Source organism: Stylophora pistillata, chromosome 2 (genome assembly GCF_964205215.1).
Source record: "Stylophora pistillata chromosome 2, jaStyPist1.2, whole genome shotgun sequence".
NCBI classification, from domain to species: Eukaryota; Metazoa; Cnidaria; class Anthozoa; order Scleractinia; family Pocilloporidae; genus Stylophora; species Stylophora pistillata.
The window spans coordinates 24,524,990-24,549,170 of record NC_142520.1 but is presented as its reverse complement, the minus strand read 5'-3'; the positions used below and the strand labels follow the sequence as shown (position 1 = coordinate 24,549,170).

At 38.0% G+C, this 24,181-nt stretch overlaps 3 protein-coding genes and 1 pseudogene across 3 annotated transcripts in view; 2 read left to right on the top strand and 2 right to left on the bottom strand.

The window, feature by feature from the left end:
- The window catches only part of LOC148737979 (coiled-coil domain-containing protein 162-like), a 28,845-nt gene extending 19,859 nt beyond the window's left edge, over positions 1 to 8,986 (bottom strand). Inside the window, 15 exon segments of the mRNA XM_088747857.1 lie at positions 215 to 312; positions 1,106 to 1,268; positions 2,016 to 2,116; positions 2,428 to 2,478; positions 2,748 to 2,841; positions 3,378 to 3,529; positions 4,818 to 4,877; positions 5,039 to 5,191; positions 5,395 to 5,532; positions 6,336 to 6,386; positions 6,389 to 6,428; positions 7,597 to 7,657; positions 7,976 to 8,027; positions 8,732 to 8,863; positions 8,933 to 8,986. Coding sequence (XP_088603983.1) covers positions 215 to 312; positions 1,106 to 1,268; positions 2,016 to 2,116; positions 2,428 to 2,478; positions 2,748 to 2,841; positions 3,378 to 3,529; positions 4,818 to 4,877; positions 5,039 to 5,191; positions 5,395 to 5,532; positions 6,336 to 6,386; positions 6,389 to 6,428; positions 7,597 to 7,657; positions 7,976 to 8,027; positions 8,732 to 8,863; positions 8,933 to 8,986 — 1,400 coding nt within the window.
- Positions 1 to 14,509, top strand: part of LOC111333738 (endoribonuclease LACTB2) — a 149,127-nt gene extending 134,618 nt beyond the window's left edge. The window contains exons 5-7 of the mRNA XM_088751413.1: positions 11,640 to 11,711; positions 12,405 to 12,486; positions 13,347 to 14,509. Coding sequence (XP_088607539.1) covers positions 11,640 to 11,711; positions 12,405 to 12,486; positions 13,347 to 13,393 — 201 coding nt within the window. The 3' untranslated portion in view covers positions 13,394 to 14,509. The remainder of the gene's footprint in view (positions 1 to 11,639; positions 11,712 to 12,404; positions 12,487 to 13,346) is intronic.
- On the bottom strand, positions 13,735 to 18,159 carry LOC148737978 (cholesterol 24-hydroxylase-like). The gene is made up of 4 exons (XM_088751399.1): positions 17,358 to 18,159; positions 16,368 to 16,701; positions 15,695 to 15,767; positions 13,735 to 15,561 (listed from the first exon to the last, which is right to left on the bottom strand). Exons 1-4 carry the CDS (start codon positions 17,964 to 17,966, stop codon positions 15,054 to 15,056), a joined length of 1,524 nt encoding a protein of 507 aa, XP_088607525.1. The 5' UTR covers positions 17,967 to 18,159; the 3' UTR covers positions 13,735 to 15,053.
- A 17-nt stretch (positions 18,160 to 18,176) lies between these two features.
- Positions 18,177 to 23,796, top strand: LOC111319921 (origin recognition complex subunit 5-like; annotated as a pseudogene).
- Positions 23,797 to 24,181: the final 385 nt, after the last annotated feature.

Sequence of the window (24,181 nt, the reverse complement as noted above, 5' to 3'; positions counted from 1 at the left end):
ATGTCTCACGTTCGTGACAAATAGACTGACAAATTATTAACTGTGTTGATGTGAACTGACTACCGTTCGTAGAGAGAGATCCAAAGCTGACGATTCCAGCACTCGCCCTTCGTCCGCGATTAATGCTTTCAGTTTCTGAACAAAAGTCACCGCCAAACTGTTTTTCTGATTTTTTCCCACAAATTTCTTTGTAAAACTAAGTGATTGAAATCACCTTTTCAGCTTGATGACCTCATCAATGTTCTTCATGGCAGTTCCCAGTTGTTCTTTTTTGTGGATATAGTCATTCAGCATTCTGTCTCTCAAAAACGTCTGGAACAACAAAACGCTGTGTTATTCTTTGCCGGGAAACTGTTCGGGAAATTTTTTCGGGAATGCCTCCGTACAGGGTTCAACACTAACTTTTCAACTTACTAGCCAAGTGGCTAGTGACATCTTAGATGTTACGACAATTTCAGTTTGTTTACTAGCGAAACTGGCTAGAGGAAATTGAAAACCACTTGCCAAAACTGAATTTCTACTAGTCTGTGGCTATTTAGCTACCGTTAGTGTTACCCTGTCGGTGGCAGAAGTTTAGTTTCCCGAAGTCGAAATCTTAAGATAAACACAACCGTTTCGTTTTATTCTCTCACACCTACTCTGTATTTTTAAAAAAAAAAAAAAAAAAAAAAAAAAAACACTCAAAGCGACTTGCATCACTACACTCCCGTGTAGTGTCAATAAACTCAACTATAGTTCGGGCCCAGTCTCCGACATTTCATATTTGACAGATTACAAAAATATAGGAAAGATTTCCAGTTCATAAACGAAAGACCAGCGAGGAAAAAGCAATATGGGGTTGCAATTTAATGTGTTTTTGGCAGAATCAAACATTGTGCAGGAAAAAAAAAACACAACATGATTTAACGAACCTCTATATGATGAAGTCCTCGGTATAACGAACGATACAGCTTCAGCCCTGCTAAAGTTACGGTTAAATGTATGCCACAAAACCTCGATATAACAAACCCTCGATATAACGAACCAATTTCCCCAGTCCCTTGGCACTTCGTTAAATCGAGTTTCCATTGTATTAGTAAAGAAATTTTCCTATTTTGCGACGCACCTTCTCCAACTGTACCGATACAAAAACCTCCTGAAGTTTACGCTCAAACTCTCGGTCCAGTCTCTTGGTGGAGAATGATGGAAGATGAGCAGACGTTACCTCGCCTGAACTTGGCCGACTAGCAAAGGAAGTGTCATGCGAGGAGCCTAGGGACAATCCAGCACTGAAAGCGAATCAAATGTTGAGGGAGTCAGGTTATCGCTTGGAAGGACAAATGTTGTTTGGGTTCAGGTTTTGCTTACTTCTTTCGTGTAAGTACATTTGAAGCGACATTTCAGTCACTATATTTTACCCTGTAGAACCGTTTACAAAATGGCTAAGAAATTAAAGTCCTCAAAAATAGTGATTAAAATTAAAAAAAAAAAAAAAAAGTTTTGGTGATTCAAATAACTTGCTTGATGCGAGATGTTACCAGATAATTTGGCTTTATCAACTGAGTTGATAATGTGAACTGACTACCGTAAGTAGAGAGATCCAAAGCTGACGATCTGAGCATTTGCATTTGAATCCTGTTTAAAAAGAAATATTTGCATATATGTAAACGCTCCTGTCCTGAAGCCGCGAGTTAAGCTCTTTGTCCTTCGCTTTTGTTTTGCCTGCGAGAACTAATTCAATTGCTTACTCGAAACTGCGGATCTAGATCCTCGAAAGGTCCTTCGAGCGTCTCTATCCTCGATCCGAGATAATTTCGAGAATTGACTCGACACAGTCAACTTATCAAAGTAATATGCACCAGAGTCTTATCTCCGAAGTTTAAAAGATAAAAATCTGCGATGATCTTTCTGCCCACTTTGTTAACTACTTTCTCTGGCTCTTAAATTTCCCTTGGGTTTTGCAACGTTAAACAAAGCACTTTTATGACATTTTTCATCTTGCAGCTTTATTCATGACTATAATTCAGGACAAATACCTTTTCTCGGTTTCTGCTTCCTTCGCTTTTGCAGCTTTGATGATTTTAGAACAGCCGTCGAGTTGAAGAATAGATGCAATAATAAGATTCTTGTGAACAACCTATAGGCAAAGCAATTAGTAAAATACTAGAGGTGTTCAAAGTAATTATATTATAATCAAATCATGTAACAAAACGATTAATCTAGAAATCACACGGTAAACAATAATAATAATAATAATAATAGTAACAACAATAACAATAATAATTTATTGAGCATACTTTATAGACATTCAACAAGTATGCATGGAAGTGGAGATATCCATTCAACGCTTGCACCGAAAGGGAGATAACTTGAAAAAAATAATCAGTTTAGTATAATCAATTGATAATTTGATTTATGTTTCTGCTTGAGAAATTCATTTGTACTCACCTGAGCCATTAGGATCGTTTGTAACTTTTCCACCCCTGTTCCTGACATAATCTGCAATAAAGGGATTCTGATGACATGTGTGATTAATAATGGTAATTGGACTGAGTAAAGTCCAAGTCGGTCTATGATCGTAGGAGTGATTAACAAGGTCCGATCTGTTAATATCGAGTATAATTTCGGACAGAATTCGACACCTGTTTCATGAAGTGTAGACAGTCTTATAAGTTTGGACCTCGATCTCGCTCAAGTCCTAAAGAGCTTTGTCTCTACTTTTTTCACTTTCTCGCTGAGTTGTTTTTAGGGCTGTGTTATTAACAAACCTGCAACAGTCCTTCTCTTGTGCGAAAGCTGAAGGTGCCCAAATGCTTTTCATCCAATTCTTGGATGGCTAGAGGAGTATATGCTGGTGTGTATCTAACAAAGAAAAAAAAAACGTTTGAATTCCAGATAGGGTAGGAGAAAAGGAAGGAAAGTGCAATTCAGAATAACCCAGGATACATGCATTCAATTATAGACATTGAGAACCTATCCTTTACATAGAATTAACATAATGAACAAAAAGCCACTATTGAAATAAAATTATTACGTAAAAGTTTAACAACATAAGTCCTGCTTTTCCTCTTCTTCCTCTCATTTTTGGAGTCGAGTTTCAAACGTAACTCAGGATTCTCTTGGTTTTACATACTAGGGTCTTTGAACTGCAAACCTCACGCCATCCTTCTAAGATGGCAGATGCAAAACTGATCACAATCGCGACTCTTCAGCGCATTTTAAAATATTCGGTAGATCAAGTGACACTGAGTTATGATTTGGTCCTTCGGTTATTTTCCTTCCTTCCGATTGGCCGTCGTGGTTACTTCGGTTTTGGTCCTGGGACCTTCGGTTAGGAACGTTCTGAATAAATGTGACTTGACTTAGTACAACAATGAAGAAAAGGGTTGTGTTATCACCTGTCTACCCTACTATCGTCTTCTTGTACCACGGTAATGAGAACATTTTGTAGCTCAGCATCTGGTTTTGCCTGTGCAAAGTCAAACGATACGGCACGAAGAAACGCATGGTATTCATCAAATCCAATCTCTTTGGCTTGTCGCTTGTATGCCTGCGGAAAGGCAAATATTGTTAACTCCTTAAAAGTGATCATAACTGAGCTAAACAGGAGCAAATTTCTGACTTGACGCAAGTCTCTTAGCGTTGGAAGGGTTTAAGCGTGATCACAGGCAGCCCAAGCTCTCTTTGAGAACCACACAAGGAACACAATTTGCATATCGATTTATAAGGATTTGTATGGGATATTCTACAAGATAGCCATAGAGATAGTTAAAAGTGAAAATATTAAATAAAAATGGCTTACCTTATTCCATACGTGTGTTGCTTGCTCCTGGTGTCGTTATTTTAACGATTTCACTTGATTTAAGTGTTTTTTTTTTAATCCTGGTTTTCTCTTCTTAAAGAGAAGACAAGGCCGAACACTTCTGTCCAGACAGCCTCCCGAACGAAGTAAAAAATCCCGAGCTAAAATGTACCCACGGCCACAAATCCACCGCAGAATTCAAGGGCAAAGGTTGACCTTTCATTTCGATTCTCAAGCCACACAATCTCGGCCCTGCGATCGACGCCAGGCGGCTCTTCGTGTCCTCAGTGAAACGTTAAAACGTTTGTAGACATCCGAGTCTTTTTTCAACACGACACAACGACCGTTGAAATTGGCTTGGTAACCTCGTCATGTTGGCAAACCAAGACTCGCGGGGGTACTAAACCTGAGGGGACCCCGGGTTTTACAAGAGGTTTTGTTGACAAGTTGAGATCTAGTACCCCCGCGATTAACTATGCCCGAACGAAGTAAAAAATTAACTAAAATGAAAAAATTAATTAAAAAAAAATAATTAATTAAACCATTAAGTATGGTTCGGTAGGCTGTCTGGACAGAAGTGTTAGGCCTTGTCTTCTCTTTGAGAAGAGAAAACCAGGATTAAAAAAAACCCCTTAAATCAAGTGAAATCGGTAAAATAACGACACCAGGAGCAAGCAACACACGTATGGAATAAGGTAAGCCAAATTTTATTTAATACTTTCACTTTTAACTATCTCTATGGCTATCTTATAGAAAATCCCATACAAATCCTTATAAATCGATATGCAAATTGTGTTCCTTGTGTGGTTCTCAAAGAGAGCTTGGGCCGCCTGTGGTGTGATGCAAATACGATTTGCCTTCTGGCTCAGAAAATGACTCAACTACCTGATTGCGTTGTGAGCAAGAATGTTCTAACCATGGTGATTGGGCGGCCTTTGGCCATGATCCACATTACCACAGGCAAATCAGAAGATTGCTACGATAGGGTTAAAGAAGAGATGAACGCTTTTGTCGTTGTCCAAAAAAACACACATACCTTAGTGACTACATCTGTTTCCTGTGCAGCAGTTATAAGCCTGTGTCTTAACGTTATAACCTGAAACAGTCAAGGGAAAAGGAATGATCTTCCAGAGATGACGGATCACTTAAGCTACCATAAAGGAGAGTTTTCCACTTTCAAGGGACATGGAAAGCATAAGTGATTCTTTGGGACCCATTGAAGATTTCACGAGATACTTAATCAGTCACATTGCTCACCTCCAACAGTTTTGACCAGGTTTCTTTTAAAATCTTTTGCTTTTCTTTAACAGACTTTCGCCCTCCTTTTTTGGAATTAGAAGCTTGGTTTACCAGGGACTGCGCAACCTCACAAACAAAGATAGGATCTTCCACAAATACTTCAGAAAAGAGCTGAGATAAAAGAACAATATTAAGGTGTTAAATATTTGCACACTGATTGTATATTGAGAATAAGTTCTGTATGTCACGGAGAAAGTGCCTGACTAAAAGCATATTTAGGAAGTTCGATGATCAACCTTTTTAGAAAATGAAAATGTTATCATTGTGGAATGCGCAGTGGCACAACCGCTTGTTCTTCAGGCTTTGGTACTTACGTCTTTCTGTGTCTGCTGTGCAAACGAGTGGCCAGTTGGTTCTTGACTGTCCCATTCCTTTTGTGCTACTTCATATAAGCGGCGTTCCAGTGAAATCATCTCTCCTGTGCTTTTGGGTTTGTGTATCTGGATAAACATCTGATAAGAAACAAGATGTTTCACTTATTTGGAAAATGATCATAGAAGAAATAAGAGGTATCCTCTCGAAACTAAAAAAAAAAAAACGAAACAAAACAAAACAAGAAAAGACATGAAAATTGTACCAATATTGTACCAGTATTGTACTAGTAATGTACTAGTATTGTAACAGTATTGTAATAGTATTGTACCAGTATTGTACTAGTGTGGCACCAGTATTGTACCGGTATAATATTAATTATATAAACGAAATGCCAGGGTTTAACTCTCTAACTCCCAATATCTGATTATGAATTCTCCCCTCAAGCTGCTACACATTTCTTTGTCAATTGCTTATGAGAATTTGGTGTTCAATCAAGGTAACAACTTCTATCTGATAAGTTTGAGTATTCTCATTACCTGTTTGCCGGATCATGTATAGATATTATAGGGAGAAGTTACAGTTTAATCACTTCTGGGAGTTAAGGTTTAAGGAAGCAAACATGACGACATCGATGAAATTCAATATGTTGACGAGACTTGGTGAGCAAAGGTTACGTTGACACCTTAGTTTTTAGAACCTGTTTGGCACAAAATAAAACCAAACAGTTTTTCATAGAGTTGTAAGAGCATCTTTCACCATATTGAAGGTTTAGTAGGTCTCGATGAATAGCGTGCATCGTGGACTGCCAAATGAATGTTTCCAAGAGTAATCCATACATGCATGACCAAGTGAGTTTTGTTTGTTTATTTGCTTTTTTAAAGGCACAGCTCAGCACTCTAAAGGTCTACCAAGAAATACATCATGCAAATTACAGGCATACCTTTAAAGCATTCTGCATTGCCTCGTATACTCTGCTGGCTAGACCGAGAGAGATGGATGGAATTCCAACATGTAGACGTACCTCAGAGCGGGTCTGTGATGAAATCCATTCATAGTTACTTTCTGATAAATGCATCATTGTTGAATGGCATTTAGACTACAAAGAGAAGGTTTCCAGCGAAAGTGTATCGCACAGCATGCTTGTAAAACAATTCATCACTGGTGCCTACCCAGAGACGCCTGTATCACAGAGGCAGCATAGTGGAGGAAGCACCTGTGAGGAAGGGAACTCGCAACGGAAAGGCCTACTGACAGCAAATAAGTCTGAACAAGAAAAAGATACCATGTTGCCGTGCGTCTGCCAGGGGTTTCATTAACGTTTGCAGCAGGAAGGCAACTGGTTTTCACAGGAGGGCAAAACTTTTTGAATTGAACTTCTTTACAAGATAAAATTTCCTCCATATGGTCAAACCAGATATGGGCAAAACCAATTTGCCCAGTGCCCGTGAAACCCCTGCATCTGCCCAGTAACAGATCACTGAAGGCGTCGAAATGTTGGAAGAACAAAAAAGTGGCAAACAAAGCTCGGCTGAGTGTTTCACTGACGACCTATCACCGTACAGACTCACGGAAACATGGAATCTATTTGCTTTTTATAACATGACCAAGGTAAAGCGCGCGCTCTGATTGGTCAATTCAGCGTCCACCATTTGCCCCTGGGTGTACACTGCTGACGGGAGCAAATACGAAGACAAGTTTTCCGCGCGCGCTTGTTTCTTCTGGTCACGTAAGATTGGTTAAATTAAAGGGAACTCTTTTGCTACAATGTATCAATGTTATGTTATACATGTAAAAGAAATGGTTAAAACCACAGCGTACAATATTGAGTTACGGATGCACTTGGGTGGTTTGCTAAGCACTCAAGAAGCTAGAGTCGCTCTCGGCTATCGCCCAGCGCGACTCTTATGCTTCTTTCGATTGATTGATTGATGATTTCGTGCTAAGCAACCTCCCGCGTGCATCCATAACTCAATAGTGTACGCTGTGGTGTTAAACATTGTTAAATATGATAAAAAAGAAAAATGTTGGTCATGGTGACGTAATATATGCGTCTGTGATAACCATAAAGAACCAATCAAAATGCATGTGCAGTTTAGCTTATCATAAAAATATTGTATACACACAGAAGTAAACTGTCTTCGACGAATAACAAATTAAATAATCCTTAAAATGGCTTAAAATATCTGCATCAGTTTCCTCACCGACTGGTGTTCACCGCAATATGCTGCTGAGGAATGATCCGATGTGGAAGACCAAACAATGCTGTAATAGATAAACCAAAAAAAGATTATCGTCTTATCGAAATCATTTCATTAGGTCAAAAATTAATCTTTCATCCTTTGGCAGCCGTTTTGTTTTGTTTGTTTGTTTTGTTTTGTGTTTTGTGTTTCGTGTTTTTGTGCGTGTGTGTGTGTGTGCGTGTTATTGTGAAATTTACCCAGAACATGTCTTTGTTTCATTAAACCAAGTAGATGAAGTGCTGAAGAAATAAATACATTCCCCTGTCAAATAATAGCATGACCTACGAAAAGCTTATCATAATAATAAAGTTCTCAAATCAAGCAGTGATTTTCGACGTACTAGAAGTATCTTCCCTAGAAACTTTCTGAATGTCCTCTCGTTCGTCGTCAATCTGAAATTTATATAAACAACTTTATGATCTTTCTTTAAGTTCGTTTGCAAATCAACAAATCAACTTGAATGCTGCACAATGTAATTTTAAGATTTTGTTCAGTGTAGTTGCAGCCTTTACACCCTAATTTAAGTATTCATTTTTCTCCACATCGTTCTCTTTACATTTTTCTAGTACTGAAAAAAAAATAATTAGTTTGTAAGTCAGGAGCTTTATAAATTGGAGATCATTCACCATAACCTTTACGGTATCAAGGGGGGTACTATGAGGAGAAATTAGAAGCCAGGCACTCTAAAAAAAACTCTCACAGGCGGAAAAAGTCATTAGGGAGTTTAAGGAACAACGACGGCGACTTATATTTTACGAATCTCACGATACTCCCAAGTCATTCAGTTTGTTTCTCACAGTCAAAACTATCTCGAAACTGAATGTGGAACATAGAATTAAAACAAAAGTTAAATTTAAAAGACTTAGCCGTCGTCGCTCATGTTCTCCAGACAACACAAAATTTGGTCATTTGCAGAGGACGCAAAGAAGTTTATAGAGCACGTGCACCTGCTGTACAAGGCACGTGCACGTGCTCTATAAGGCGCGTGCACAGCCACTGTTGTTGCCGCCGTGGTTTTCTTAAACTCCCTCGCGTCTCTTCACTGGATGTGTCGCTTGAATCAAAGTAAAGCAAAATAAAGGTTTCCATACTGTACCTGTTTGTCCAGAATTGACTTGATTAAGTTGCTGTGAAGTCGCAGACAGACACATTCAGCTCGATACGTCTTCACGAAGTAGTCAGCAGAAAAATCGTATCTTGGTCTCGAGTAGATCACGTTAATGATAATCTGAGAAGGAAAAAAATTATCAAATGAACTATGACACAGTATTTCTGTCTTGAAAAATTTATCACCTACAAATTTCCCAACGTAATCCTTATCAGTGTCCCGATCAGTAATATTGATCGACATCTATGTTCATATACATGACTATCTTGCTAAATTCTAAGGAAAACATTCCAAGAAATTTAGAAAAACTATCCAAACGACTAAAAAAAAACAACAACAACAACCAAACAAACAAAATATATACTGGGGATCTCTCTCATGGAAAATTGAGATCATTTAAACTTTAACAAACCTGAGCGAGCCGTTTCTTTTCTTTTGGGTCAAAGACATGATGATAAGCTTCCAGATAACAATCCAAAAGCTGGAAAAACGAGTAAATAAATAAATAACTAAAAGACAATAAAAATGTCTTCAAACAGTAGTTTGTCTTTAAGGGGAACTGTGGTGTTAAAGGTTTTCGCTCTGATTTGCACTTAGTGTTTAATAGTTTTGGCACCAGAGCGTTGTACCAGGGAGTCTGGGGACCAACCCCTCTTTTTATTTAAAGACGCGACGAATTCAATATTTAAAATAACGGTCAGCCAGAGATAAGGTAAAGGTCTATAAGATGTATGGAATGCCCTACTAATTGTAAGTTACATTTCATTGAACTCTCAAATTTTATTCTATATTTAAAAAAATCTGAATTTGTTTTTTAGTTTGACTTGCTTCCTCTGGCAACCAGTACAAAAATAAACGGGTCACCATACATCTGTAACCTTCAAAGCTACAGTAACGCTTCGAAACGAAAGCGCAAACCACGCTCAATATGGACGCTTTAGCAGGGCTCGACTCTAACTTTTCAACTTACTCACTAGCCAAGTGGCTAGTGAAAACTTAGATGTTATCACAATTTCAGTTTGTTTACAAGCCAAACTGGTTGGTGGAAATTCAAAACCACCAGCCAAAACTGAATTTCTTCTAGTCCGTGGCTAGTTGGCTACTGTTAGTGTTGGCCCTGCCTAAGTAGTCATGGCGACAACGGCAAAGAAAACGTTGATTAAAAAATTTAATTTAAATTTATAACAAGAATTTCGTGAATGGCTTATTTTACGGCGCCACACCTTAACCTCAGCATCATGTATATGAGCGGGGTTGGGTTCCAAATTTAAACTTGAATAATTTAGCGTCGGTGTTTCAATTCTCAGACCACGTACGTTTTGATGATTTCACTTTGTTGTTTGGCAGAAGATGGCTAAGAAGTGTTCAAAGTTTTAAAATGCACGTGCACAGCTATTATTTTGCAAACTAGTTCTCTTGTTCTATCACGTCCTCGTTGCCATTGCCATTGTGGTTTACTTAAGATCCCTAATAAGATAACTCGAAGATAACGGCCAGGAATTGAACTCAACATTTCCCACTCTAAGTTCAGCGCGCTAACCTTGAAGCCAACATGTCTGTCAGCTAAATGGTGTAGATGCAGCCCTTTTCACTGCTTTTAAACACTGCAGGTTTATATAGATTGTCTTATCCGGGCAATTACCTGTCTCTTGTTTTCCAAATATGCAGCTTCATTTGTCCACAAATCTAAAAGAACAGCAAATCTGCCCACTTGCTGATGTCCATACGCTGCCAGATCAATATGATCTCCCTGAAACTAACATAGGCACAAAAACATTATCAAATCTTTCTATTTTAGCAGGGATGATGATTTCTAGCGCTAACCTTCAGAAACTAACCTTCAGATTTCTAGGCAGCCTCAAATCTTTGTCTTTTTGAAGGAAATGAGTGGCCACAAGAAGAAGTTCTGTCTCCAGTTCCCTGTTGTAAAACATCAAAACATTAAAATGCCACAAGACACAAACAAGAAAGCCTCTAAACTTGTGTAAACTTTGCTTGTCTTTTGCCGCGCCTCCTATAGTCTTTTTTAAGGAAAGAAAAAAATAGGAACAACTCGTAAGCTACCTTTCACTGGTGTTGACGAAAAATGCACTTACTTAAAGCTTGCAAGCGCCGTATCGTATAGGATGTAGTATCCTCTTTGATCCTGAATATGAACCCGACCTTCCCCGGTAGTAAAAAAGTCATCATGATTTTCAACCTGGGAAAAGGTTTAACACAGGCTAAAATTGTTAAAACAGCAGAGATGCGAAAAGCTAGAGTCGCTCGCATCTATCGCTTCGCATGACTCATGCTTAGCAACCTCCTGCATGCATCCATGCTGTGGTGTTCACTATTTTTCAATTCAGATGGGCATTAATTGAAGCCTTTGAAAGTTTAGATTTAATTCAAATTCACTTTTATTAAATCAAATTAATGTAGATTTATATGTGTGGTAGGTAATAAACTGTTTAACCTCAAGGGGTGTCTTTTACATGCAACTTCTCCTTATGACTCCTTACCTTATTAAGCAAACAGGTAATGAGAATATTCAAACTCATCAGGTACATGTAAAAGTTATCTTGATCCAACACCAAATTCTTGTACCTAAGTTACAAGGAAATGTGTAGCAGCCAGAGGGGGGAATTTACAATTACATCTTGGGAATTGAAGGGTTAGCAAGCTTCTGTGGAAGTTCGCTTTTGAGAGCTTCAAGTTTTAAAGAAGCCCTGTGACATGCAGTTGTCCTTAAACAAAACTCCAAGACAATATGTGATAGTTTATATGAATTTGCTGTTCATTTACAGCAGAAGTACCTCAGTTGAGTATAAGATACTTTGTTTTAAAGGCTGAAGAAAATCTGTTTTAAATAGGATTGTAGCTCTATTAAATCAACTATGCAGTGTTTTGATTCTAGATACTTCAAGCCTTAGGAGAAAAACCGGAAAATCCAGTAACTGCAATGGACATTGTAAAGAAAGTCTATGTTGTAAGTTTTGTCAAAATTGAGATTGAACTAATTTCTTTCATAATTACATACTTTGTATTGTAGCTGAGTTTGCAACAAAATCTATTTCACATTATTTGATATTCATGAGTGGTACAGTAGAGAGAAAAATAGAAGCTGGGATCAACACTAGCAGTAGCCAACTAGCCACAGATTAGTTGAAGTTCAGTTTTGGCTAGTGGTTTTCGATTTCCACCAGCTAGTTTGGCTGCTAGAAAACAAACTGAAATTGTTGTAACATCCAAGGTGGGGTTGAGGGTTAAAATAATGAAGATAAATAAATATTAAATCAATAAATAACAACTTTATTTAAGAGGGGGTAACACATGACAGTAATTCAACTGATGAACTATAGTGGCCCTCAAAAACAACTGAAACAAATAATTCAAATTGAACATATAACATGATTAAGAATCTGAACTGGCCAGAGGCAGACCAGCTGGCTATGTACAAGCATTGCCAAGGATTTGAACTCGGAGCTACCTTGAAACAAATCCAGGTAGTGGTCGGGACAGGAATCGAACCCAGGAGCAGTGGATTGTGAGTCCAACACGCTGATCACTTGACCACACTACCTCCTTGATCATAGTCAGGTTTTTCAAAGGTGTTCAATTAATTAGTTCTTACTTTATACAAATCCAATTAATTTACAAACTGATCACACTTTTCACACAGGAAACTCCTTGGTACCTTCACAAAGCAGCTGAAAACAATGTCAACCATCATCTAACCAAACTGGAAAAAGAAGGACAAGTTTGTGAGTCTTTTTTAAACACATTTAGCACATGATTGAATCTTTTTAGATGACTTGGATGTTAATTGAGACAATCTTCACACCTCTGTAGACAGCAAACCAGTGAAAATTGAAAGTGTAAATGCTAGCAATAATGAACTTTATAGTACATCTACTTAATACTTAGGGAGGCAGTGTGGTGTGTGGAGAGCTGGGCTGGAAGTTAACTTTTTAGTCCACTTGTAAAGTTTTGCTAGTAAGATTTTTTTCTATCAGCAAACTGGTGAGACAACTAGCAAATTAATTACCACTGGCACTGGCGCTCTTACTCAAAGAATACATTTGACATGGGTAATGAAAATGATAGCTCCAAAACCACAAGGAACAACAACAACACACGAATGCAGAGGTTTGGCACAGAGCCTCAATCAGTGTAATACTGCTGACCAGTGACTATCAAAATGCTCAGCATCCACTGCTTTATTTTCCTCAGATGTCATCTGTATAATATTTATTCTTGCATTTGAATAGCTTTCTCCAAATGTTTGGGAGACATGGATGATTCTAGCTCTCTTGAAAACGTTTGCTAGTGGATAATTATTTTCTCACTCACAGATTATCAAAATTACTCTCATTTTGTGAGTTTGCGAGTGTTAATTTCGAGCCTTGGAGAGGTTAGGGTGCTGGACAGTTTGTGTAATCTGGTGGTTCCCAGTTCAAGTCCTGGTTGTCATGAATTCAACTACTTGGCTGTGTTTTGAATAATTATAACCAACTGGGCTACCCCCAGCCAGTTGAGAGTTTTAACCTCTATGTTTAGTTACACTCTGGTTGTTCCAATATATTACTTAATTAGTACATTATCACTTGAAATTTATTTTTAGGTTCAATTGATTCAAGCAGTGGGAAAAGATGGAAGAGTTCTCTGTAGTCCTGTTTCATTGAATTTAGAGTCAAATACAGAGAATGGCGAGTCTGCTTCTTGCCAAGTGGCATGTTAAAGATCAACTGCTGATTCAAGTAAACTCCTAATTTTACTTACTAATAGATCAGTTCTCAAGACCTGAAACTCTATGGTCTGTCAATTATTCAGGCCCTTGCCTCTCTTTTGACAGTGAAAGCAGACATGTATGACATTATAGTGACTATGGTCTGTGTCTTGTTGCTATAGAGCAAGGCAAACAAGTTTTGCTTTCATGACAAGGTAACAGCCAAAGATCTGGAACAAATGGATATCGCATGTTGCAGCTGAGAAATATTATACAAATCAGAGACCTTTCAAATTATATTGCTGAGACAAGGACTAAATTATAAATTCAAACAGTCTCAGATCGCTAAAACTTTCAACGCTAGTGTTGACAATAACTTAATATTTGCCATGGGCAAATAGTATTTTCACCATCTATAGACACAGTTCTCTTGATAGATTTCTTCTTTGTACACACTTACACGTTCTAAATAGTCACGTAATTGAATAAATCTTGCATTCTGATTGGTTAACAAAGAGGTATTATAGCATGGAATTGCGAGTTAAAAATGTTTTGCAACTCTTATTTTTGTGCTCAAACAAACAATATTATCGCTGTTTTCTTTTTTTCTTATTTTGTATTCAATTATGCGATTCAAGGAAGATCCATTACCTGACTCTTGAATTCCACACTAAATTATAATTGAAAACTGATGTTACCCTCATTGCTTTGTAATTTGTGCAATAACGGTTTTCACATGGAATTCCTTCAACAGGTAATGAACTTTTCCTGTAGTATTATACTGTGTTCTGTAAAGTGTTCTTGTCTGTAAATTCCAGGAGACATTAATTTTTGAAAAAAATCTCCTTAATAAGAAATGTACAAGTCAAACTAAGAGCAACAGGTGTACTTGAACATGTAAGAATAATAAAAGTACCAATTAGTTCAACTTATATCGATTGATAAATTTATAAGCCTCTTATAATTATATCAGAGGCAGTTCTTGTGCCGTTGAAGATGTTATTACTTGTATTTAAAGAGATTGTAAGGAAATAAAACTATAAATTTCACTAACAAAATATTCATAATCTCTTGTGGAATCCTAAAATTCCTAACCATTACTTTTCATGACTGGCACTTAGCTTCCATGAGTTCTTTTGCTTGCAAAGTCTGTGAGAATTCCATGAATTCCAGGGGCTTTCCATGAACTGCACCAACCCAGTATTAAGGACCTTAAGTAAACCACAATGGTGATGGTAACAAAATGTGGCAAAACAAAAGATTTGATGGACAGAACAATTGCTTTAAAACTGTGTACATTTCTTAGTCTATACCTCTGAATAACAACAAGAATGTGAAATCATTAATATTTGCATAGTCTGAGAACAGAAACTGAGCCGCAAAATAATTATACAAGTTTTCATTTGAAACTTGATCTGGTCATGTACGCTTTGCTGAAGTTCAGGTGTGGTGCTGCAAGAGACAGTAAATGAATCCAGCCATTTGTGAAAATATCCATTTTTTAATTGACATTTTCCTCTAACTGCTTATGGTCCTTGGTATAATTAAATTTTCAGTTGTTTGAATCAAACATGCATGTTAACAGTGTTCAGTTAACAACAATCAACGCAAAGTCAAAGTGCAACGAATCTTGTCCTTTGGTGATAGTGTTGTCTTGGGTTCCTCATAGTTCAAATCCTGTCCAGGAACCAGCTTAAACTTGAACGACTTCAGAAACCGTGACATGAGTACCTTGAACTCAAATTCGGCAAAGGTCTGACCGATACAATGCCGTGGGCCAAGTGAAAAAGGAATGTAGGCATAGTGGGAATGTCCTCCTTCCTTTTCATCATTTAAGGTTGAAAATCGCTCAGGATTGAAGTTCTCAGGGTTGTCCCAATACTTGGGGCTGTTGTGTAAAGTAAACACGCCGATATTTATCAATGTTCCTGCTGGTATTCTGTGCCCCCCTAATTCACCAGCCTTATCCATTACGCGGGTGAAACCAGGGACACTGGGGTGAAGCCGAAGTGTTTCTTTCATGGCAAGACCCATGTAACTTAGTTTGCCAAGGTCATCATACGAAACATACTGACGAGAGCCAAGGATATCGTCAACCTCTTGCACTAACCTGTGACAAATTTGAAATGAATTTATCCCTGATTATTACTCAGGTCTCTACATTTTACAGAATGCTGTTGAAATGTAGTGGCATGATGCATGCATACTAGATTGAGAGGAGATTTATGTAACACTTTACTCACTTGTTTTCAACTTCAGGATTCTTTGCTATTTCAGCCAACATAAAGGACAAAGCTGCTGAAGTGGTTTCCTGGCCTGAAAAAGTGAATGAAAATATTGAATGATTTGCTTTGCAAGCACCATGTTTAGTAAAAAGTAAGAAAGATAATGAAATTACCAAGTGACTTTTGAACATTTTAGCTAACATATTGTTGGTGAAAGAGAAAGAATCTGAATGAGGTCAAAACTGCTTTCTTTAAAACGATGTTGTAGTTAACTTTTTTTTTACTCCATTATTTGAATTTGAAAGTTGTTCAAAGCATTCCCCACATTTCCTACATTGTACATGTTATATCATGAACACATGGTGGCCTCATAGTTAGTGCAGATCAATTGGTTCAGGTTAGAGCCCTGGCCTGAGGACGTTGTGTTGTGTTCTTACATGTAGGCAGGACACTTTATTGTCACAGTGCCTCTTTTCATTTAGGTGTTTGTTAAATGGGTACTAAAACAATATTAATACTGGGGGTAACCCTACGATGGACTAACATGGCATCTTGGGGGGGGGGGGAAGTACAAATACTCCTTGTTGCTTCATGGTACGGAAACCGGGGCTAAGTGCGGGCCTTATGGGTTACTTGGCTCATAAACAGACTTCACTTTAACATGTTATGCTATTGTCAGTGCTTGTTATACCTGCAATAAAAAATGTGATAAAATGATCCAACATCTCTTCATAGTCCAACTGAGTGTCTTCAGGAGCTGACTTCAGGATATAGGTGAGAATATCTGATGGAACATCATCACCATTCAGTATTGCCTTTCTTCTCTCATCTATGATCTTCTTGCCAGTATCCCGTAAAAAATGAACTGCTGCTATGACAGTGTTTTGATAGCCATAGGTTGTGAAATCAATAGCATGAAGAGGATGGGATAAACACCAAATTGGAGCAACTAAACACTCTTTAATGGCTGCTGGGAACAAGGAATCAGAATCATTGACAGCATTTAGATCAATTCCAAACGCCACCTGAAAAAGAAAGAAAGTACAAGCTTTATGCCATACATATGCAGAAAGGTCGCTAGTGTTATTGGTGCAACTCCAAAAGGATACTGAGTAGACTAGAAGAAAAGTTTTAAAATGGGTCAGCCATGAGCTGAAAAAATAACGATGTATCAGCACCACCAAACAGGCCTTGTGTGGGGGGAGGGTAATTGGTTCAGTTTTGGCTGGGTGCAGTGTACCTGCTACTGGCCTTTCAGTGCCCCTACTCTATTACAGTCTACTGTGTGGCCAATTATAGACCCATCTTGATTATATTTGGAAATAAGGTAAAACTTTTTTGAATTTCCCCAATTTTAATTCCTTTGTTAATTTCCAGAATGTTTTACCCCATTCTAGTGTTAAGCTGTTGAAAATGCAACCCCATTATTGGCAATGCAGTTGTAAAATTGTGATCCCATTCAGTAGTGAATCCTCCATAGCCCAAAACGAGAAATAATCCACGTGGGAGGGGGATAGGCACTCCAAATCTGGACATTGAAAAGGAGGGTGCAGATAAAAAAAGGTATGCTCACTATTCGTTATTGGGTAGAGTGGTGAGTGCATTTGTATCATTAATGATGAGTCATTCATATCATTAAAATTAAATTGCATCTTAACTGCGAAATACACTCCTTACCTACCTTCCCTATTATATCCAAAGTTATCCGGTTAAACTCATCTGCCATTTTCACCTCAGTTTTACCATCAGCTAATTCAGTCAGTCTTGCCAAAAACACATGACAACTCAAATTAAACTGTTCCATAAGCTCCTTTAAATACTTCCTGTGAAATGCAGGATTGATTGCCAGCCGTTTGGATTTCCATTTTCCATGATCAGTCTCAGAAACAAGACCTTTACCCATAAACCTCTCCTTAAAGAGGAAACCAAGCTGATCGTAAGACCAAGCATCTTTGGGGAGATTGGAGGTAATCAGCACTTTTTTGACTAATTCGACATCTGAAACGTAGACAAACGGAATGTGAAAAATCCAGACGATTATCACAGGGCCGTACTCTTGGGAAAGAAACTTGAAAACCTCGAAGCCGTTGGTGAATCCATGCTGTTTTTTCAAGCGTTCGATTGTCTGTATGTTTCCTCGGAAAAATCCATCTCGTTTAGGACCTGGAATGTGATCAAGTGTCTTGTGTTTATGTTGCAGATAAACCACGAAGCAAAGAACAAGGGTAAATACAGTCATACACAAAGTTATAAAGATGAAATAGAGAACAGTGAAAACAAAGGACGCCATCTTGGTTTTCTAAAGAATCCTTCCCAACAGAAGTAGAGTGAGGAGAGTTATTCTCGTAATTTCAAACCGTTGAAAAAATGAAATAAAGTTGTCCAAAATAAGCTATGGGTCTATCGCTGGATATTATAGGTCCTGGTTGCATTTATCAAGGTAAAAGGACCAAAATACCTCAATTTGAGATCATAAAACAAAACGCAGACCAAAAACCAGCAATGCACCTACTCCTGGACAGTAAAAGATTTGGCAACTCGCCCCAGTGCCTTTGCGTTAAGCAATATGACGAATGGCGAGCTATAGCTATTCATTCGAGTTTAGTGAAGACGACGTGAAGAAACTTTACACCAAAGTAATTGGCAGAAAGAATCAAATCGATACAATTTTAACTCTTTTTGGGCAAAGGGAGGCGTTCTCTTTTTCAGCGATCTCCAGTTGTGGACACATCGGTACAGGGAAGTCATTTGTCGTGCAGACTTTGCTGAGAGACCAGTTTGCAGAGTATGGCAGAACTCGACGAGATCTCGCGCGTGCAGAGCCATTTTTTGCCGCGTGCACCGCGTGCAATGTGACCGAAAACTCACGCGTGCAACCCAGCGCACAGGTAACTCAGGCTCACTGTTTGTGTCACGTACAAAGGGTTAAAAAGAGAGAACATATGGGGCGAAGTTTAGGTTTGGAAATTTGCTTGAAAATGGATATAAAAATCAATGAAACTTACCATGGCGTGATTTTCTGTTTTCCTTTAAATGTACACGAAGTTTTAGGAAAAATACTCTTCTTTATGAAGGAAAAGTGAAGAGGTGTATTTTTCCCGAAACTTCGTGTATATATAAAGTACAACAACAAATCACCACATGGTAAGTTTCATTGATTTTGATTTCCATTTTCAAGAAAATTTCAAGACCTTAACTTCGCCCCATATGTTCTCTCCATTTAACCATGTGTACGTGACACAAACAGTGAGCCTGGGTAACCTGTGCCCAGCGTGCATGGTGATGCAGTGGTTGCAGTTATGTGCCCCGTTGGCTCGCTAAGCGTTGAGCTTAAAGAGAATCTAGCAATATAGTTAATTTTCCTCACTCAAAGCGGTCTTTGAAAAATTCGAACACCTTTTTATGCAACCGAATGTAACGCGATTTACAGCTGTTGGAATTCAATCGTCAATGGAGCATTCGAGGCTGCGCATACCTAAGTGACAACCTCTGGGGGACTGAGACTAGGCGGATTGAGAGTCACTGACAGACATTTGTTTCTGTTTTTTATCACAAATATCGCCAAATTTATAACTAAGACTTAAAAAGAGATAAAACTGAGTGCTAAATAAATATTATCAACTTTACTGTAACTTGCGTCTCTTTCAATCACAGTAAACATGCAGTTTCTTGGCTGCACGAAAATGAACGTACAAAACAAGAACAAAAAAGGTTCTGCTTCAGTTGGTTTCAACTTAACATGAAACGGTATTCCTCAACATCCTTTATTCTTTCGATTGCATCTGGGTGTTCCTTTACAATTCTATCAAAATCCTCCTCTGTAAAATGATTTCCTCGGATGTCCACCATTCTTTTACGGTAGCTATATATTTCAGTAGTTCAATTACACAGTTTACTGAAAGAGCTTCTCTATTTCCTGCTACATTGATAAGGGTGAGACATCCATGTGTTTTAAAATGGGAGTTTATGTAAGCTTCCCTGGCTATCTCGTGGCAGTCCTGTAGAACAAAAAATTTCAGAAGTGGGCACTTTGAGGGAAGCTGATTGAAGAGCAAGTCTGTAACTCTACAATGATTTAATTCCAAAAATTGTAAATGGCCGATGTTCAATGTTTGCGTAAAATCTGGAACAATTATTGTTCTTGAATAAACAATCCACGGCACTATAAGATCGTCAATTTTCTTGCAACGGCGTAAAATTGAACATAGTTTTTCCCATTCGAGAAAACAGCATTCACTTAGCATAATTTCTTTACTCCCTGGATAGATATATTTGTCCAGAATATCTGACGTGAGTCTACGTTGAAAATCAAAGTCAACTTTTCACCATACAGTGCTGCTATGGACAACATCATACCACCTTTTGTATTGCACTCGATGTTGCACTCAGCTATGAGTGGCTCTTTGGCAGTTGTCGAGTCATTTTACTCTGTGATGAAGGCATAAAAAAATGGAAGGAGGACAATTAAATGACACGCTTGTCGAAAGAACAAACGTTGATTGGTGTTTTCCAATCCCAGTGCAGTGTAAAGAAACAGTTAAAGATGTGGCTACCCTTTATTTAGATGGAGATAAAGATGCTGGACTTCCACGTCATCGAATGCCTGTATTCTTCGATGAAAGAGGTCGTGCTTTAAACAAGTATGCACACCGGAGCAAAGTACTTGACCGATTAGCTGCAAGAACAGATTTTTTGTTCTTAATGAGAAAGATCGACGCTTAAAACGACAATGAAATTCTTAGAAACATTGAGGAAACTTAGAAATGTTAAATATCATCGTTGTTTTAAAATATTATGTACTTAATTACAGTAGTTGTTTGCGCCTTTAAAGGCTAAAGCTAGACGTTGCATGTTGAAGTACTGTTGACATCTCTGTGAAATTAATATCTAGATTTTCTTTGCGTCAATACTGTCATCCTTAACAAAGTCTCTTAAATTTTAAACGATTTTGATGCATCATGAGTAACAGTGTAGGTAAAAGACACTAAGGCTGAGACTGATTGCCTTTTGTAGTAGTTTTACTCCAAAAATGGGAAAAACAAGTATTCTTCAAACGTTTCGCATATCTTAGTTTTACAGCTACCGCGTGAAATGCAGCGATTCTTGCGTGCAAAATGGACGTTTACAAAAGGAAATCGTGCGTGCACTTGCCATACTCTGAAAACTGGTTGAGAAATTTGGAGGTGAGTTCAAACGAGTTTAATTTGAGAGAAATCACATCGATCGATTATTGCCGAGTAAGAAAAAAATTTTGTAATGGTGACTTTGCGTGTCGTGACGTGAAAACAGACTGCCCTATCTTACGGATGGTAACTTTAGTTTTAACGAGCATAAATAACTAATGTAATCTCTATTACTGTTCTTTATCAAGGCTGTGCTCTAAGAAAAATTGAAGCGAACCCAGTGCTCTGAAACTCTGAAATCTAGGGTGCCCAGCATATACTTTTTATGGAAAAAGATTCGCGAGTGGCTCAAGAGCAAAAGTAAGGTGCCAGGAGCCACGGGGCGCTGCTAGACCACAGCCCTTTTTATGCATTTCCTAATAAGGTACTGACAGAGAGAATTTGTTGAAAAATCAAGAACATCTTGCAATTGGTGGTCATTTTCTTTATTCTCTTGACCTTTAGGCGCGATTCAGGGGCGATATTGTAAGGAGAAATTAGATTCTAGGCACTCTTTGGTGTCGAAGGGCTATTGACCATACTCAAATAGGCTCCTGAAGGCTTATGGGAGGTAACCTTATATCATTTAACTAACCACACAGGACAGAGCTGAATAACGTTTGTACATGCCCTACATTTTGCCATAGAAAACAGACTTTGATTCGTTTCCATGGTTGATTTCCTATTTTTTTGCCTCAACTCTCTTAAACTTTTCGAAAATTAATTTTCTCCTTAAAAACTCTGGAAATAGGAATATGTCTTGCAGGACAACAAAATGCCTGGGTTTTAAATGTCAGCTCTAGTTACTTTGCGGTAATTTCATTAAATTTTATACCTTGCATGCTTGAGCCCACGTTGTTGTTACCCTCTGATGTAGCATTTCATTATTCAGCCCTGTTCCCACACAGCTGTCATTGAATGGTTCCGCATTTGCAAACTCTTTCTTTGAATGCAAAGATACATTTTGTATACAGGCCATACTGTTTCATCTCAGTCACTTGAGATGAACACATATTGTCAATCACATTGTGAGCATGCGTGTATTAGGTAAGGCTCTTAAAGAGACTGTTGTTAGTGACTGAGATTGATGGTTAGATAAGCTGAGCAGATCTCATCATGAGGCATCAGAGTCAAGTAATGATCAAACTTGTTTGTGAGTTGAATTTTATGAGTTTGAGTTGTTGTTTCATCATTGCTCACTTGTGAGAGACATTAATTTCTGCTCAGGCTGTCAAAAACCCAAATTATTGACAATAGCAGTCCTTTCTTCGACTAACCCAGTGTTCTCTCTTTTAGGCAGTGCCGGTAAAATTTACCATTTGTGGTACCTTGTATTACTGTCTAAAATCCTTTGATATTCTTGAAAATTCAACAAGTAAAAGAATCGCTTTAACGGTTTAAATTTCTTTTACCTGTCCTTCCTAACTTGAGTATGGGAGAACACTGCCAACCCCATGCAAACGATCGCACAACATAATTCTCTAGTAATCCTTGGATCAAATCATTTACTGATAGTAACTCTCTCTTTGGTTTTTTGTTTTTTTCCCTGTGATATAACAGCTTCCACATGTTTTAGTTAACAGTGTAGCGTTTACGGCGACCAAAATCTAAATTCTCAAGTTCAAGGGCGTGTCGCTCCAAAACGCGGTTAACGAGGTGTTTGGGACTCTTTACTGATCGAAATGACGAACCAAAGTTGACTGTTTGCACGAATCTTTATTCTTGAAAGGCAATCGACCACGAACCACAATCAATGACGAAAATAACAATTATTCTCACAGTCAATGAATCTATCGAACGATCGATCGTAAACTGAAACAACAATACAACGAAGTTCTTTCAATCTAATGAAAAGCCGCGGAATACATAATTATAATCAAAGATTCGCGTGTCAAATACTGGGTTCTAACGTCTATAACGAGATTAACAATACACAAGTAAAACAGAACAAAAGTTTCGAAACAAACTAAAAGAATTTTGGTGGCTGATAAACAGCCCATTATTCTATCTAAATGATGGGCGTTCACTGACTCGCAAATAGGCACGAATTAATTTGGCCTTTAAATCTTAAATCCGTAGAGATCATTGCAAAATTTGTTTGTATATTGTCGCCTAACACTAAAAAGACTGGAAAGGAAAAAGCAAAGTTACAAAGGTACTCACATGTCGGTCCCGCTTGTGCCAAAGGTTGAGAAAAACGAAAGGGCGAAAGTTTGCCAAGACTATTCAAAACTTACGAAGAACTGATTAAAGGGACGCTAAACTTGCCTTTTATATGCGCGTGGTGACGTTGAAAGGTCCGATTACAAAACCAATAGAAATACAGAAAAACCGATAAGCACTGTAACTATGTGGCTATCTAAGATCATTCTGAAATTAGTAAACTAATCAATCAAAAATAATCAATCAAAAGATGAGCCTTCTTGCTAATGTCCTCAACAAACTGTGTTGAGAATTTTACGGCAAGACTGATTTTTGAGCACATCTTATTCCGGCTGCAAGATCGAGATGAAGAGGACAATTGGAATGCCTCTCCCAAATGTGAAATATGACAGACTTTTTACACCACCTTAAACATACTTTATCAGGGAAGGAACTCATGAATGAAACATTCTATATTGTGCTTGACAAAGCAGAGACACTTCGAGATATCGAGGCAAATTTTCTTCCTGCCTTTTTAAGACTTCAGGAACTAACTCAGCTAACATTTCTGTCATCTTGCTCAGTCAAATGTTTTGGGAAAAGTCTCAAGTTGGTACTGGATTCTATGAGCCCTTTGTCATTCCCTTTCCCGAATATTCAAAGTCTGAATTGCGGCAGATCATGGCAAGAGACAGCCCATCTTCATATCCAGTGGAATTTTTCAAAGCATACTGCCAGCTTCTCCTGAGTGTGTTCTATTCTGTGTGTAGGGATTTGAATGAGCTCAGACATCTGGTAGGTGGAAGATTCCTTTAAAGGAGAAGCACTGTGGTATTATTGAGTAGGAATCTACTTATCAAAATTACATTCCTCTTTCTGTTAAGGTTGAGAAAGATATGTGCACAGTCACCATTATTATTATTGTTTTTAAATAAGGTGGTTCTGCTCCAAGAGTGCTGATATTGCTTTTAAAACCCTTGTATAAAGAAGAATCAGTCAAAAGCGTATTTACCTATTATTATTCATTATTTGATAGTGAATAATTGTTTAGACCAGTTAGGTCCAAAGAATTTCCAAATGGACAGACTAATGACCATATTTTACAGTATTGTGGTGGATAAAGTCGCTCCAACCGCTAACATTCTTTGCCAGATATCATCCCTTGTGTCACTAACTCTCTTGACGCAAATGACAGCAGATG